We start from the raw sequence: 18,129 nt of genomic DNA on the forward strand, positions 1-18,129 counted from the left end.
AAAATACTTTCCCATTCATCCTATGAACCTTTAGACAGTTTTTAGTTATTCTTTAAAAAGGACACAAAAAAAAAAGGGGGGCAAAATAAAGAAACGGTGAGAGATTAGCTTAAGGGTCCTTCACAACTTGAACACAATAATGCACACCAAATACAGGCTGTGAAATCAGGCCTTTCTGACATCGGGGACGGTACCAAACGTAGGGAAAACGACTATTTTGGAGCAAAGAGCTGCTAAATGAATGGGTTTCTAAAAGCCACTGAATGAATCATCTGATAAATCATGAGAACTGATGGACTGCAATACATTTCACCCAAACACTTGATTGTGGACAGCCCTCCCTTGAGCCATAAATGACAAAAACAACCGTTTTCCAGTCATTTTGGTACAGTCCCCGACGACAATTGCGATCATGCCGCCTCCATCGTTTTTCACAACCAATCTGCACACAATTACCACCACAGAAGAGACCTCACATCGTAGCGCCGCGTCGTCATTACGAGGGCCCGGGCCACGAGTACATTACACGAATACACGTCATGTTGTCTAACTTTAGGCTGGGTGACCATGCAGAAAGCCCCCTCCCCTCCATCCTTCCTGCATCATCACAGTTGCTTATCAAAACAGACAATTCCTGCTAGCTGCACTAATGCCTCATTTCACATTGTATCTCCTCCATGCAAATCGAAATGTGGAAATGGGATATGGCTAATCCTATAACATAAATGCATAATACCCACACTGAAAAGAGCAGATCGACTATGCACATGCTTGCCAGGAAAAAAAAAAAGGGAAAACAACGCACACAGACACGCAAACTTAAGCCATTCTCGCTCCATACACAAATGTAAATACACACTCACAGGGCACCGAAAGAAAAAGACAAATAATCACACGCCCCCACTGTTTTTCCTCCCCAGTGGCTCTATCGCTTTTCAGTAGCATCGTAGCAGTGTTCCACAACCACCCAGGAACCAGTGGGGTGTGAGACGAGTTAATGGTCCAGATGACTGGGCTTGCCATACCAACAAAAAAAACAAAAACAAATAGTAGTTCTTGGCCCAAAGAGAAAGAGTAAGGAACTCAATTAGGAAAAGGTGATCAAACCCACAGTTTCTTCATCAAGCATTCGTCCACACGTACCTCAAAATATCTGTACAACCGCTGAATAAATGTGTTTTAAGAAGTTGTTAATACCTGTACACATTTTGCCTGGTTTTTTGATACATTAGCCGTTTGCTGTAAGCACTGCACTCGGATTATAATGGACTTTACAGAGTGTGTGTGTTGTTTTTGAACTGCGTGTCCACACGGTTTTTACTGTACATGTTATATGGTCTTGCCCGGCTTTGTAGAAATGAAGCACCTTAATGTAAAATGTCAAAAAACTAAACCTTTGCAACACACTTTTATAAAACGCTTTTTTAAATTTTTTTATTATTATTGTTATTATTATTATTATTATTATTATTTCTGGGAAGAGAATATAAGTGTTGGTTCACAAAGGGCTGGTTTTGCTTCATTGTGAGTAAAAACAGACATTTGGACAGCTGCTCTGGAGATAACACAAAACACAATTACTATGGATGCACCTCAGTCAAATCCATTACCAGCGGCCTCCACTGCAAATCTGTCTTTCTTTTCGTAGATGCATGATGCTTTCATTCTGCTCTCACTGACCGTTTCTGCACAAAAAGGTTAAATTGCCTTAATCCTACACCACGATGCCTAATACAGTGACTTCATGAACATGGGAGCTTCACGTGCAAGCTTTCTTTCTTTTCTTTTTTTTTAATTGATTTATTTCAAAACAGCTTTAGCTTTGGACTTTTTTTGCATATTAGTTTTGATTGTTTTACTACATATTTGATTTTAAAAAGCACTCGGTATGTGAATGTTAACGATGGCTGTCGTGAGACTGATTGAGATTCAAACTTAGGAACGTTAGATTTCATGTAATTACTCAGCTTATGATGATGCTCGTATAGCCCTTGGATTATATTCAAATAGAACTCGCCGTCTAGAATTTCTGCCTCCTCATAATGTCCTTTTTGCCCTGTTGTCTTGCAGTATGCAAAGCGAAATATTGGCATTTATATATCTTTTTTTTTCTTTTTCTTTTCCTAGTGCTATTATTTGTGAAAGACTGCATAAGCCACATTTAATATTTTGCAAAAAACTTTTCTCTCAAGATTTGTAAGGGAATCGGATTTTAGTGCATGTGGAGTGCATCTGTGCGTTTTCGTGTGAAGGCATGTGGGACAGCACGTGTGTGTGTGTGTGTGTGTGTGTGCACGCAGTGAATGTATCTAGCGCATCCTAAGAAATGTATGGCTTTATCTCCATAGAAAATACTGTTATCGTCTTTGGGGCAGGGGGGGGGGGCACACAAGGGGGCACGGAGGAGGGGGTGGGGGGGGGGGGGGGGGTACTTCTGGGATGCTTTTGTCACATTTGTCAAGTCCTTCTCGGCGTGACGTGCTCAGCTCCACGTACTATTCACAGCTCGGACCCGCTCGTGGTGACCGCAGGGTCAAATGAGTTCTCCCCTCGTATTTCTTTATTTTTTTAAACTTCTGTCACCACGTGGCGTTAACCCTTCCCATCCAGGACGAGGACGCTGGCATACGGGGGGCGACCGGGGGCGCCGGGGGGGCCAACTGGGCCGCTTCACGCACACCTTCACCTCTCCTGCCGAACTTCCTCCTCCCGTCTTTTTCCTGGTTCTTAATGCCGCTTCTTCTCCCGACCGTTAAGTGAGTCACTTCTTGTGGAAGTAGATTGTGTGAGTGAGGCCCGACTCCACCTTTGGTATCTGGTCACTGATGATCTCCACCAACATCTCGGGGAACTCCACCTTCAGGGCCTGGGACTCGCGAAAGGTGTAGAAACAGAAGTCCAACAGGTTCCCCACCAGCTGGACAACACAGACAGACAGTTTGATGAGAAACATGCTGCCAACATGGGACGTTTTTATGGCTTTATTCTGATTTTTATAGCATGACATTTCCTTATAAATGTAAGAATTTAAGTACTTTAATTTGGGACCCTTTTACAATTCCTCCCAGCTCACCACTTGGGGGCACCACCCATGTTTTTCTGGACCACCCTCCATCACAGCAGGGTCATCTGCTCAGCGATAACCCCATTCCACCCCGGGTCACTGAATTCTGGCCGTTTCTATCTCTGATCTCTCACAGCGGTCGTTATGTCACGCACCGGTTGACCCATGCGTAAAAAAAGAACAGTGACTTGGCCCATTTGCTAACGGTGACCACTGTATACTCTGCTCCAATAAACCGCCAGCTTGCATTGATCCCCTTCTGTTCCATTTACCAATACAGGCCAGTCACCGCCTCTTCCAAAATAACCATCCCCCCAGGAAGAGATTGGGATTTAATAATGTTTAGTCCGAGCCACGTCCCCCGTTGAACCCGCACGCCGCTTCCATTTGACTCAAAACATGTCCGGTGACATTATATATAGAGCCGCTGGTGTGAGGCCTACTGACAGGTTGCCAGAGGGAAGCCTGTGCTGTACTGTGGGTCGACGGGCACTTACATCATGCATGGCGTCCAGTAGCTTGGTGAGCTGGAAGAAGCGCTGCCAGGTCTGGCCAGAGTTGTTGGTTGCTTTTCCCACCGAACGCCGGAGCTCCTTAATGTAATTAACCCTCATCTCCTCGAACGCCGCCTGGCTCTTCAGACCCTCTTTGGGAACTGGGAAACGAAACAAATCCGTCTGTCACCAACTGGATTTAATGAGTGGACAACAATACGGCTTCACATGTCATGGCAATAAAAAAAACAGCTGATATGAGTCTTTTATGGATACTGTGCAGATTTATTAGAACTGACTTAAACTTAAAAGCATAAAATCATCACTATTGTCAATTATATACACATAGAGCTCTTTTTATCTTCTGTATTAAAGGACTATACTGGAAGCTTTGTATGCTTTCCAAACCTCATGTTACTGATTAATCTGGAAGACTGTGATCCATCACAATGAGCATTTAACTGGAAGGAACGGAACCATCATATCCCATATACATCACAATGTGAAATAAACAAATCATACTGTGATAAAGCATTTGATCCATTGTACCTGCTGCTAGCTGGCTGTGAGTATTACTGTGGGTTAATGGACTTAAAATCAGGGACTATTTTTAAATCTCTGTGTTGAATGTTGAATTAAAAAAAACCTCACAAGATAAAAACAGTAATTCATTTATTATTAGTTATGTTGTCTGGGTGTCAAACCTGGAGGACAAATAAATAAAAATGAACTAATTTCAAAATGTATATATTTAATGAAGGAGTTACTGCTTTGCAGCCAATAAGTAATGCTTTGAATGTAAAACAAATAGTTAGCAGCAAATAAAGGGACTTAATGCTCACTGTGTTGGTTTCGTACCATACAGAAGTATGTTGTAATGTAATGTACGGCTCACTAATGATAATGCACATCAAACACCATTTCCTGTTAATGGGCTAAGCCATGCGCGACCACCGGTATGTTCCTTTAATACAGAATCATGTGACCATAAAAGGTAATTAGAGGTGCTGAATGAATTACGCTCCGACTCCCACACGGTAGCCTTTCTTTCTTTCTTTCTTTTTACATTTTTCACATGTTTTACAATCCAAGCCTATTTAGCGACTCATTACAACCAGTTTCACCATTTCAAGAGCTAATTAGAATGCATGTGTACTGGTGTCTACTGGTTCATGAAAGTGATCCACTGGAAGGCATTGATTAAAGGTTATCTCAGTGACGGCAGGAAAAAAAAAAGGGGGAATAAAAGGGCTTATAAGTGTTAAAGAGCTTAATCGTTTTGTCCATCAAAGCTCGTTGATCAATGACCAGAGCTGTTGAATTACTGCAACCTTCGTTCACATCATCGTGACGGACGATTGGTCGGTGGCATCAATTCATTTAAAATAAAAAAAAAAGGGGAGCGTAATGGGAGAGATTTAGACAGATGTGAAGGGTAAAGATACAGTAACTGATGCATCCAAATGTCTACAGTATCCCTCTCCCTCTCTCCCTGTGCAGGGGAACAAAGTCACAGATATGGAAGTCAGCCAAAGCACTTCAATGACATTCGGCTGCTGGTCGACCGGATTAAGAGACACCTCGCTTCTCAGAGAGCACACCTCCAATCAGTCTGAGGGTCCGCCTTCGGTCGCCCTTCAGCCGACACTAAGACACCGTGATGTACAGGATCCCATCATGAGCCACACTGTGACTTTGTCAGCCGGCAAAGAGACATTGGTACCAAAGCTGCTGTAATGTAATAGCTGCGGGTGTGTGGGGCCGTCTTATGCAATCAGCTTCATGGAAATCAGATTTTAATATCGGTTCGCCCAATATTCGCACGATAGAACAAAATCCAGAAATTATCTTAGTATCGCGTATTAATTGATGATCAAAATAGCCTAAAATATTCTCAAAATAACACTTATAGCAACCATAATTAATGTCACTGAATGAGCTTTTCCTACGATGACCAGTCTGAAATAAAGAAAGTAGTGTAGTCGTCACCGAAGGCACAGCCATCAGACCCCTCTGTGTTCACAGCACAGCTAAACATGTCTCATTCCCTTTTTATAGTGTTTTTGCAACCGTACAAAAATATCTTTTACAGCAGCATGTGACATTCAGAGCCTTAATGGTTTAAAAACAACCTCCCTTTAAAAACCCAACATGTGCTTTCTTCGGTACGACTGCGTATCGCCCCGAGCGGAACAAAAAGCAGCGACTGACGGGACCTGTTTTGGGTTCCGCTGAATTAACAGCCACGAGCAAAAAATCTGCTGTTTGTCAGTTATTATTGCATCTTTTGAGCGCAGATCATTGTAAGGTCAATAAATCAGAGAACATGTCGGGTTCCAAGTCGTGCTCTTCAGCGTACGTTGAGCATACGTGATGGGAGGGCGAGGAAAGCAGGTCTGGAAACAGATTGGACCCCGGTGCTTTATTTCATGGCGGACATGATGAGAATGTGCTAAAACCCGCGGCCGCATTTGGAGCTTTTGTTTACCTCCCACTGACCCACATGCGACCTGATTACAAACTGACCTGCCATTTCAGGGTGTTATCGTGACTTGCCCCAAAAAAACACGGCGTCAGACGGTTCGCCACAGGTAAAGAGCTTCTTTTTTTTTATATTTCATGCAGCTGTATCAAAAGCCCAGGATGGCTTCTTTTTCTAATGCTCGTAACATAAAGAGGCGAACACGACTCCTGCGGCTCGGAGATGCCATCAGCATGTGTGTCGTTCAAGGACATGCAGCTTCCTGCTGTGGGTTTCTGCTGCATACCAAACTGACAGGATGGCTCTCGGTTTTAGATTTAATACCTGGGAATACCATCAAACCCCGAGCGTGACTACAGTAAGGAAAAAAACGTCAAAAATCTAAACCATCAAGGCTGTTGCATAACTAAAAAACATTTCTCTCATCTCAGCTGACATACTGTACGTTTGCTCCACCTGGAATGAGCCTGAGAACAAATGAGCGAGATAGCCTCGCAGCGCTATCTCCACGTGTGTCGAGGGGAGGCGTGGAACCGGCTTCAGAGGGGCCCCGGGTCCCGGACTAAACCCAAACGGGGTCATGTGACACCACAGGCTGTATGAAACCTTAGCCAAGGTCAGAGAGGAATAGCAGCCCTTCTCTCTTTCCTCTTTATCCCTCTCTTTCACTCACCCCTCTGTGTAACGCAACATTTTTCCCACCAGCCCAAAGGCACACACACACACACACTCGGTGACTCTGTAGTATTCTCTCTCAGCTGACAAGTTCTGACAACTCCTCTGTAAACATTTCTGCCGCTGCTCCTTCCACGAGGTCCCAGCATTACAGACTGTAACGAAGGCAGCTTTCCACAGAAAAATCCAGAGGCGGACTGCTTTAAAAAAAAGGTGCTTTTTACTGAAATGTTTGCCAAACCTGCATACAGTAAAGTACAGCTGCTCGCAGTCACAGGAGTGTCTCTGCTGCACATTAAACACTACCAACAAGAATGATTATTTCCTTCTCCATCCCTCGGATTTCACAGCTATATTTTGACGCAATCCAATAACCGGAGCAGGTTGAAGCTCCTTAAATTCCCTATTTCAATTCTGTACCCCCAGCTTCTTTTATCCGCACCCTCTCCTTTCAAAATCCCGGCTCTGGGTTTTTGAAGGAAGTAAAGAAAAAATAGCAAGTCTTGGAGAATTGCCTGGTGCTTGACTGGCCTTTATTAAGTACAGCAGGACTCTCTGGAAAACCTCCAGAGGACCAGCGAGGAGAGGAGAGGGAGGCCACAGCAACAGAAGGACCAGAGCTGCCAGCTCCCCTACCCCCTTTTGTATTCTCTTTCTTTCTCCCCATAGCTATGCACCTGTCTCTTTCTCACCAACATAAGCTCTCACTGTCAACATTTGTCTGATTTCACTCTTTGAATCTCCCCTTTTCCCCTCTTGGGTTCTCATCCTCTCCGTATTCTCTCTCTCTTCCTCATCCCCGAGTCCAGCTGGAGCTCCCCTGGTTCCAGATGACTCAACCACACCGGGTTTATGTCAGGTAAACGCACTCACTGCACCTCTGAAGCCGGACCAATCTTCTACCATTGGTCAGGGATATATTGTAGGTTCCACTACTCCTGACAGAAAATATGTAAAATAACGTTAAGGACTTAATTTGTGATGGTTTTAATAGTCGCAACTCACCAATCATTCAAATAACACCCTTTTTTAGTTATGGTTAGGGTTGGTCTGCAGGGATTTTTAAAATATATATGTTTGGGCTTCAGCATTTGAAGTCTGATCTATTATTTTTAAACTGTTTTAAAAAATGGATTTGAATTCGGGGCGATGATCGCAGACCGAGCTGGAAACGGAAACGGTTAAGTGCCTCAAACTTCATCGTAAAGGTCGTTTGATAACATCCAAAAAATCAAAATGGCATTTTAATTGCTTGTCATGCAGAACTATAAGCCGCTTCTGTGGTTGCACTCATTTTTGGATAATGGTGTCGGTTAATTGGTGAAAATGCAAATGCGAAATTGAAGAGCTCGTACGCTCCGACGAAGTTCAGTTTCCCACAGTTGTGTGTTATTTCGCCTATCGGAGCCCAGCGTTCACACACACACACCAGCCTCAGAGGCCTTAGTAACAAGGAAAAAACAAAAAATATGCCAATGAATATTTCCTCTGATTGGCACTGGTGCAGGAGTTCAAAGAGTTTGAAGTCTGGCCAGCATGCAGACTCTTCAAATAGCTCCCCTCCCACTCCCCCCCTTTATCCTCTCTCTCTAAATATCGAACACCTATTTACACAAGGAAACACACAGCGATAAGCGGCCCCACGTAGATGCACGCATAAATACATGACTGCGGCAGTCATGTGTCCCACTGCTTTCCCCCTTTCTAGTGGGTGAGGGGCTGTGAAGTGACGACACGGCTGCCATCATGGAGTCTTTAAACTGTTACTATTGAACTGACAGCAGCAGCTCACAGGGCGTTGAGGTGGTGGAAAAAAAAAAAAAAAAAAGAAACGTGCTTTCAGATTCCAACTTGGTCCAACACATCGTCTGTGTGAAGCTGCAGTGCCTGTGGGCTCGGTTTTGGAAACACGGTGGGACCTCCTTTAGTGAGTGATGGACACATTTTGTCTATCCACGGGCAATTTAAAAAATAAAACCCTTTTTTCCATTTGCATGTGCTGCGTTTTGCAGGTGCATGTGAAATCAAGTCTATTTACACGCTTGTTATGCATGTTAGGTTAAAAGGCACAATGGTGGGGTGCCAGGAAGGCGGCGAGGAACGCTGCCAAAACGCTCTCAAAGGAGGAACACGCGTCATCGTCTATACATTTCCTGCAGGTTGAGGGATGTGGCAGATGTTGCGTGGCTCAGGCCCATAAAAGGCTTCACACCTTTGGCTTGTATGTGGTGTAAAACACACAAGTCTATCTCCTGTTCACAATCAAACCCTCAGATTATCAGCAGACTTTGGACATCAGCGCCATCACCTCGAAAAAAAAGCGCCGCGTCACAGAGGATGACGATGCCGTCGGCGTGACTTTGAACGCACCTCTCAACGTTACTTTAAAAATGCTGCCTGCATGGTCTGCTTGAATGGATGCTACAGTCATTCCCATGAAACGCAGCATTAATGTTATTGTGTCGTTAGTCAGTTTAAGTTCACTTAATCCTCGCCTGGAATTTATGTAGACTACATCAGGTTGTTTTTATTTTTCAAATAAATTATTTCCAAATGACGTTTCATTATACAGTAAGTAATTTGTGCTTGCGGCATGAAAAAAAAAAAAAAAGCCCAGCGTGAGCAGGTGGTTATATAATGAATAAATCAGTGTTCTCGCCGGGCCTGGAGCTCGCTGCCTACCTGTGCTGAGAAGCAGAAGCACCTTCATGGACAGGAACTCGTCGTAGCTTAGCTGCAGTCGTAGAAACTCCTGGCTCACCTGCCTCATGCCCAGACACAGGTCGTACATGGCCGACTGCTGCATGCGGTCCCTGGAGAGAGAGAGAGAGAGAGAGGGGGGGAGGGTGAACGTCACATTTGAAGCTTCACAGAAAGTAGGGTTTCCTACAGAAATCCCTGTAGTAGTTTTGGCTACAATACATCAGTCTGATTCAATTGTCCCAATTTTCATTTCATGCAACTTGCTCATTCACTTCTACCACACAAGTTGGAACGCAGTGAAACACTCTGGGCTAAGAGCAGAATACCAAATCCCCCCAGATTGCAGAGCGTACAGTATCACAGCACAGATGCACCACTTTTCTACGGCTGAGGCAGCCTACCAGAGACTCTGTATCTAACTTATGAACTTAAGAAAGGATGTGGAAACTTCCATGTTTACGTTGACAAATATGACATATATGTACGAGATAAACACGTTTACCAAACAGGTTTATGTGTAACGCTTAAATACATCAGCGAGCGGTGTGTGCGCCAATCTTGCATGCTTGTCGTGCATAACATTTTTATCGCTCCCCTCCTCTCTCGCAAATGTTTTATCAGTGAAAATAATCTCTGGGTTACGTCACGGAGTTCACAAAAACAGGAAAGAAATATTAGGAGGGATCAAGCATGAGCCAATCAGAAATGTGCTCTGCAGATGCCACAGATTCAGGGGAATCTCTGGCTTTAGATGCCGCTTGTAAACGCATACTAAATGCTCGTGGTGTGGTTCGACCGGCAAGAGATTGGAGTTTTTTTTTAAATTTTTTTTTTACCCACAGTACTGTGGAGCCGCATCATTACGTCGGCAGCGAGGGTGGAGGCTACGCTCTGATAACAACTAGACTAAACATTTCGAGGAGCAGAAACAGCCAATTGGAGATGAGTGTATGATACTCCCAGTAACGCCAAAGGCAGATTTGACGGTATTGACTGTACATCTCTGTCTGCCGGCCGTCTAAATAACTGATAAACTGTGACAACGTCTGGGAGAGCAGACCCTGAACCCCCCACCACCACCCCACCACCCACCTCCTCCCGCTGTGGATGTGAGCCGTTTCGCAAAATGCAGCATAACATCATTTGATACAACTTTGGGCTGGAGTTTCTAAAGTCTCCACACGTTCTCTCTCTCTCTCTCTCTGTCTCTCTCTCTCTCTCTCTCTCTCTTCCTGAAATCAATTTTGCTGAATCACTGCCCAAAATGAGCTACTAGTTTTGGGGAAGGAAAGAAAAAGAAAAAAAAACTGGCAGAAATCTCTCCTTCCCACCTTCTCTCTCTCTCTCTGTCTCTCTCTCTCTCTTGCTATATATCTCTCCATCTCTGTCTCTCTATCCCTCCGTTTCTCTCTCGGTCTGGAACACAGGTTTCTATAGTAAAATATTCAGAAAGGAGCAGAGAACCGCGGAGGAAAGGAAAGTTCGCATTCACCTTTGGCTTGAAGAAGCCAACAAAAGTATCATACAAACAAGTCACTTCTAGTCTAACTGAAATCACAATTAGTCATTTCCCTTTTTTCACAGCCAAACACTGTATCCAAACAACGTAGGTATTTCTGTCATAGCCCAAAGGTGAGACGGATCAGAAATCAGCCTTCGAGCCTCTGAGTGGGCGGGCCGGTCCGTGTGTGTCTGATTGACAGCCGGGCTGACAGGTGAACGGCGACACAAAGTAAATCATCTGGTGCCGCCTAGCTGCAGTTTACAGGCCAAGGACAGTGTTTTGTTGGCAGTGTTGTTGACAAATAAGGACCAGAGCGAATAGTCTGACCTGACTGATGTTTACACCTGCGGGGGTAAAAATGTGAGCTGTTCACTGTGCTACAGCTGACTGACTAATTATCCATTTGGCCTGCAAACATTAAAAGTGCTCCTTTGAACTGCCGGCGATAGAGCAGCCGCACACTGATGTCTGCGACAGTACACTTAGTGTTCAAAACATAGATTACAATGTAGGGATTTGATTGGCTGTACAAACAAAAGTGGTCTCTATACAAACTGAGAGTGTCCTGACCGTTAAAGGCAAAAACAAGCGGGCAGCCTTGAAACAAACAAATATCAAACTTTTCTGCATTGAGTTGGTGGACAGTAGAATGATTCATTAAATTTGCCGAATGAATCACGAGTGATTGCCCACAACCTTTTAGGGAGAATAGTTTTGTTTATCTGTTTGCACATCAAAGACTTTTTTTGCAGATTCTGCAGGCTTGGTTTGTCTTTCATGTAAAATGCACATCTGTCTTTGCAGTGTTTAAGCTCAATCAATGACAGATTCCCAACAGCTGAGTGAGCAGGCCGCCTATTCAATAAACGCCTTAATGCCCTGGGGTCAATAAGCACTAAGTAGCTATGGAAACAAGCGGAAGCTGTGCAACCCGGTAAAAGACAGAGTGGACTCGGCAAAAGTTATGGACCAATTTTGTAGTGGGTCATTTTTGACTGAATTATCAATTAACTAAAGAACAGACAGACTGCAGCTACAACAAAACAGCAAGCAGCACACTGACGTGGCGTTTACACGAAGGGAAAGCCCAGATATTCACTCGGTTTGGCCTCTTATTTACAAGAAAATGCAGTTTTTATCACAGAAAACGATTATTTCTAAAAACTCCGGCCAAAGTGGAGATTCCGGATAACGTTGGTTATGTGTTGTCGTGTGGGAGAAACGGGGTTTTAGGTTCTCAAGCGTCACAGGAAGTCGATGTTGTTGATTCTGAGGATTCTGATTGGCTTGCATGGCTTTATCCTTCTCCCTACACTGCCGCCCATAGGTTTGGCATAGTTATAATGGTTATAATGATAACGGGTTGAACGATCGTTGTGTGCACGATGTTATTTTTTAAAACGGAGGGGGGGAAATATTCGTTCCTCTAAATACCCTGCTCCGTGTAAACGAGTCCTGATAAGAGACCCAAAAAGACAGCAGTGACACCCGGACCATCTCCAGCCAGTCTACATCACATCCTCCTCTGTCACGATGAATACCGGGTCCATCTGTCAATGACAGGCCTGCTGCTGTGAATGCATGACATGCAGCAACAGCAGCACGCACAGCAAAAAAACCTCTAATTATCTTTCTCTGCATTATTATACAAATGCATGTGGAATCCCAATATTTTTCTCTTTCTGTCTTCTTCATTCCAAACCGAAATTTGATTTTCTCCCAAAGCTGTTGTCATCTCGCAGAAGAAAAACAAATAATTCTTAATAAACTGTGATCCACTTGGCAGTAAATTGATTAGAGGATCAGATGATCTCTGGTGTGGCAACCTTGTGCTTTACCAAGTGCACTAAGCCCACACTGATACTACAAAGGCTTACAGAGTCTGCAGCCATGTTGCACAATGGCATTGGCTCAGCTGTTTATTTATTTGTGTATTTGGGACAAACTGACCTACTGACATTGACTTACACAAGCTATTAGTTGGAGCTTTTAAAGCTGCCCCAGACTGAACCCTCTCGTCTACAGGAGGCTGCCTACAGAGGCTGCTATTCTCATTTTTGATTCATTCAAATCATCGGCGACCAATGCAGCTCCGGCAGGCAAAAAGGCCCACATACACTTCCTCTCCACTTTCTCTCCCTTTACACATGTTAACACGGAGCTTTGATCGTCTCTGCCCGCCGCATCTTAAAGAACCATCAAAAAGTACTAAAAGTCAAGTGATAACGACTTCGTTGTAAGTAAACCACGACTTCCTGACGACGACGACGTCATCGCCGCACGCACACAATATTTTGTCCCTCTGAACAGCTTTCAGGTATGTAAATGTGACACTCAAAAATAGTACGGCAGGGAAAATATGCTCCTCATCCTCCTCAATTCCACTCGCAAATATGATGTTTATGCATACATTTGCATCCGATGAGCAGCTGAAAATAGCAGAAGCGGCTAAACACGAACACAAAGCCTGACTGTTCAACCAATTATTGTATCTGCTAATTATGTATTCTGAAAAACAAATGATTCTTTCTCTCGTCTGTAACAGGGAGGTTTGTGTGCTGGGGATCCTGCAGGACATCAGACAACATTCCATGTATTTCATATTATGTATGTTTTATTCACAGAAATGCTCTATATTGGTAAAAAAAATAAGTGAAGCGGAATGGGGGATTTATCCCCTACTCTTTGTTACATTTGTAAAATGAGATAATTGTGCATGACAGAAAATAATAGATATCTGGGCCACTGCTAGGATGTCAGGACCGATTCATCCACTTCAACAACATCGGTGTTATGTGTTGTGCTGCAGATGTGGACGTGTGCACCTACTCGTTAAAGACGAGGTCTGGGGCAAAGTAGAGCATCTGTCCGTTGGTGTGTTTGTAGGAGCGCCAGCTGAGGCAAAAGGAGGACAGACACATCCACGAGTACTGGATCAGGGTGATTTGGTCCTCAATGGGCAAGCCCCGGAAACCTAAGACACACAAGAAGAAGAAGAAGATGAGGAGGAGGAAGCAAGCAGATGATACTTACGCTTTCGTTTAAAGCACTCAAGCACCAACATAAGAGGAATTTGTTTTTCCGCTTCAGGTGTACCTGTGTGTCTGCTGACGTGGCACTTCACGCCTCCACGTCGCTATGCAGTGTGCTCATTCGTGTCAATATTTGTTTCCACATGATAAGCACCGAGTAGTATTCACCCATTCTTGTTTTTGTGCAAATCCCACAAGGCCTCCAGTTATTGGCCTGTTGTCTATGGAGCTCCAAAAATAGAGTCCAATCAGAAACTTGCCAAACTCTCAATCAAACTCTGGCAAGAAACTCCGCCTCATGCAAAACATAGGCCAACCGAGGACACACAAGTGACTTATCAAGGCTTAGGGACTATTTTAGGCAATATGCATGTCAATCTGCAAAAATACGATCATTAGAAACAATATATTTGTAGAAAAGGTTTGCCTCACTGTGATTTCACTCCTGGGTCGGCTGAGGATTGAAATATGAATATGTTGTAGATTTTGATGTCTGTAATTTTTCATTTTCTGGGCAACTTTAAAGATATAAAAGTATGTGCTAATAATGGAACTCCAATGAACAAACCGGTCTGAATTCCCTTTGAATATATTGCCAGAACTCACAATATTGTTCCATGTTGCTCTGTGTTTTAGACCTGCCACATCCAATTGTTAACTGAATGCAGGCAGTGGCATATCTGAAAGTCGAAGGTACTCATTTTGACCCTTCTGTCTGGCTCCCCTTCTATTTATACGTCCGGATATGGCAAGCAGACACCGTGGAGGTATCAAATATTTGCAATACTGCAAATTAAACAGCCTCAAAGAGCTACCTGTGAGGCATCTTTCAATTTGTCTCCCACTGACTAGCATTTTTGGGGGAACTTATTTTTTGTTTTCTTCCAGTGCTGTGATTTAAATGGAAATAGGTAAAATTAATGATATAGATATTGGATCTGTTCAACATAACATCTCACAACGACGATGCAAATGAGTTCTGTTTCAAAATCTTAATCTTGATTTGATTTAATGGTAAATCAGGATTCCTTTCCTAATCTTATTGAAGCTTCACAGAATAATTTCCTGACCTAATATTTCAAATTAAAATCGTGTACCCTGACAAAACTGGCAGCGTTGCAGTCTCAAAAAGTAGATATTCAGAGGTGAAGACGGAGGTTTGTTATCTTCATTAAAAGACAGTCCACAATTTCAGTATATACTCACGTGATTTGTTTTTATCACTTTCCATTTTCAACAAATAAAACTGAATTCCTAATGAATCAAATATAACCTTTTTCAACGTGATTCACACCTTATTTTCTTGACACGTAACCTGTGAGGACACTTTTTCCAACTCCTTTAAAGAAAAAAAGAAAACTCTCTGAAAGCAGAATTTAGGCCTCAGCCCACCGCTCCAGTGGTCACTAACCTGGAAGTACTTTGGCCCACTTCACCATGCGTACCATCTGCTTTCCGGCCAGGCGGTTGAGACTGGACAGCAGGTGGTCGGTGGTGTCAGGCTGCGTGCTGTCATAGCCGGAGTACACCTCCTCAGGCTCGATCAGCTCCAACACACTGCAGATGGAGGGCGGCAGAAAAGGTGTGACCACCCCGGGCCCGTGGGGCACCAGGGCATTGGCAGCGCTGGCAGTGAGCTCCTTCTCTGAGGACAGGTAACCGCCTCCAACGCCACCTGTGGCAGTTTGGCCATCCTTTGAGCCCGGCAGGTCCTCGCTGACCCCCTTCATTTTCCCTAACTTTTTGGACTTTCGTGCTGTGGGGGAAAAAAAAAACTCTCATTAACATTTTGTTGTTATGAAGTTGTAATTACGTGACAGATACTATACAGGTATAATAATAAAAAATAAGAAATATAGATTCATATGAAGTATCTTAATCATTAACAGTGTATTGTTAAATTATTTGTATTTAATTTCTCACTTCAATATTTAAGGTACAATTTTTGAAGGACGCCAGTGGATTGGAAATTAGAAAGTCAAATAAATGCCCATGTTTAATTTCCTTTATACAGTTTATTCATACACAGATAAATTGGGATCTGTAATATGATATACAAGCATTCAATTCAAGTCAATTTATTTAGCAATTATCTCAGCCTGTCTAGGCTGTCAACTCCATGTCCTCTGCTGCACTTCCTCACAACGCATTGTAATTTTAACAGACCCTATGCAACAAGGCCTCTTTTAAGTATTAAAATATATATTTATATATAAAAACGTTAATATATCATGTATTTTGTACACTGCTTCAGTAAAATCTCTGCTATTGATGTAGCATCTCTTCTTCTTCTTCTTCTTCTTCTTCTTCTTCTTCTTCTTCTCCAACTTCAACAAGCTAGCATGCTATTATGTGTGCTAACGTTAGCTGCTGCTGCTGCTGCTGCTGCTGCTGCTGCTGCTGTTACCGGGATCCATGAAACCCGTTTGTTGGACGTATTATTCACTGTTGTCTACAAACCGTCGACCTCGAGGGTGGAAGCTGACGGTGTCGTCTCTCCACCTACGGATGTTCCCTGCGGCTCAAAGTAAGAACCGCTCGTTAGCTAACGTGCTAAAGCTAAATGTCAATTAAGCTATTCGGCTAACGTGACTGTTGGCGGCTGTTTTTTTTCTCGCGTTTGTTGTGGCGGCTTGTTAAACAGCTTCGTTAATGAGCTGGTCACTGCGTTTGTCGGCTGCTAAGTTTCTGCAGTTATCAGGATGTCATTTGCATTTTGGTGGCTAGCTGGTGAGTGAATGAGTTGCTGCTAACGCTTTTTGTTTTTGTTTTAAATTATGCTAATCCGTTGAGTTTTACTGAACTGGTTTTACCTGGCAGGTCCAGTGGTGGAAGACATAGTCACAGCTTTTACTTAAGTGAAAAAAGAGGGTAAAACAATGTCGCTAAACACCTACATCAAGATTATCCCTCATTAAAAGTACAGTATCAACTATATACTTAAAGTGCCAAAGGTAGAAGTAGGGCCTACTCATGATGCAGGATGGTGCAGAATAATTCATATCCTCATATTACATTGTTGGATGATTTGATGTGTTCATTACAGCATGTTTTACACCTTCAATATGGATGCTTGTGTATCTATCTGCCCAGGTAGAGAGGTGTTTATTGGCAGTAAAGTAAACAACGACTTTGTCCTTTTACACAGCACATTCACTAAATCATGTTTCATTAATACTGGCTTCAAGACAAACCTGGCTTGACATACTTTTTTTATTCTTTACCATTTGGTAATCCTGCAACTCTCTTTACTCGTCTTTATATCAACATGAAATCTAAACAGCTGATCTTCTGTTTAATGGGTCAAACTGCTGCTTCTCATACATACAGCGTAAGCTTTTATTCATGACTCACATCACCTGCTGCTTCTTTTTTTTGTTTCCGTGTTTATAATAGCTTACCGGTATGTTCATAATATTGGTTAAGTCGTTAAGTGTGTATGTAATTGGCGAATGGTGGATTGTTGGGTTTTCATTTTCAATATTGGATGTGCATCGTCAGAGGATGGTGGCTGGGCCCCAGGTGTCGCTTACAGGTGTATGTAATGTTGTTTTTCATGGTTGTTTCCTGTCACTCCCTGGTCGCCTTTGTGCTGTGCTCGATGTGAGCTTTAGAGGAGTGACGGTGTTATAAACGTGTGATTGAGTGACGCCGGCCGCTCTTTTTAAAACGACTTTGTCGTGCCCACTCTTTTGCTCTGCTCTGCTGCATGCACACCGCTTCAAACTCCACTTCAGCACTGCTGCTGCTCTTATAGTTTTTCACGAGACCGCCCCTTCATTCCCAGCATGTCACTCTCCAATCTTCTCCGTGCATGAAAAATGGACTCTGTTAAAACTCTGTATTATTCACTCAATAATACATCCCTTCCACATTAGTTTTGTTGACTGAGATATATACGCAAGTCAAATTGGCCGTGAAAAAATAAGCGTTCACACATTCACAGTGCAACAAATGCATCATAAAGTGCTCTTCTGGAAGTTATTTTTCCAATCAGTGTCCATTTGTTTATTTAATGTTGTGCTATCAGAGATTGGGATTGGTTCCAGGACAAACGTGTTAGTTGTAACATTTGGAGGCACGGGCCTCGAAAAGAATGTAAAATATCCTCACTACTGGCATTTCCAGACATTTTGGCCTCATTATGAGCACTTTACTCGGTGTAATTTATGGGA

At 43.2% G+C, this 18,129-nt stretch overlaps 1 protein-coding gene across 1 annotated transcript in view; it reads right to left on the reverse strand.

The window, feature by feature from the left end:
* Positions 1–585: 585 nt before the first annotated feature.
* Positions 586–18,129, reverse strand: part of nr3c2 (nuclear receptor subfamily 3, group C, member 2) — a 67,517-nt gene continuing 49,973 nt past the window's right edge. Inside the window, exons 5-9 of the mRNA XM_084005729.1 lie at positions 15,366–15,710; positions 13,752–13,896; positions 9,398–9,528; positions 3,562–3,719; positions 586–2,917 (exon numbers count right to left, since the gene is read on the reverse strand). Of these exons, the coding sequence (XP_083861855.1) occupies positions 2,762–2,917; positions 3,562–3,719; positions 9,398–9,528; positions 13,752–13,896; positions 15,366–15,710 (935 nt within the window). The 3' untranslated portion in view covers positions 586–2,761. The remainder of the gene's footprint in view (positions 2,918–3,561; positions 3,720–9,397; positions 9,529–13,751; positions 13,897–15,365; positions 15,711–18,129) is intronic.

This window comes from Eutrigla gurnardus (assembly GCF_963514095.1).
Source record: "Eutrigla gurnardus genome assembly, chromosome: 3".
Lineage (NCBI taxonomy): Eukaryota > Metazoa > Chordata > Actinopteri > Perciformes > Triglidae > Eutrigla > Eutrigla gurnardus.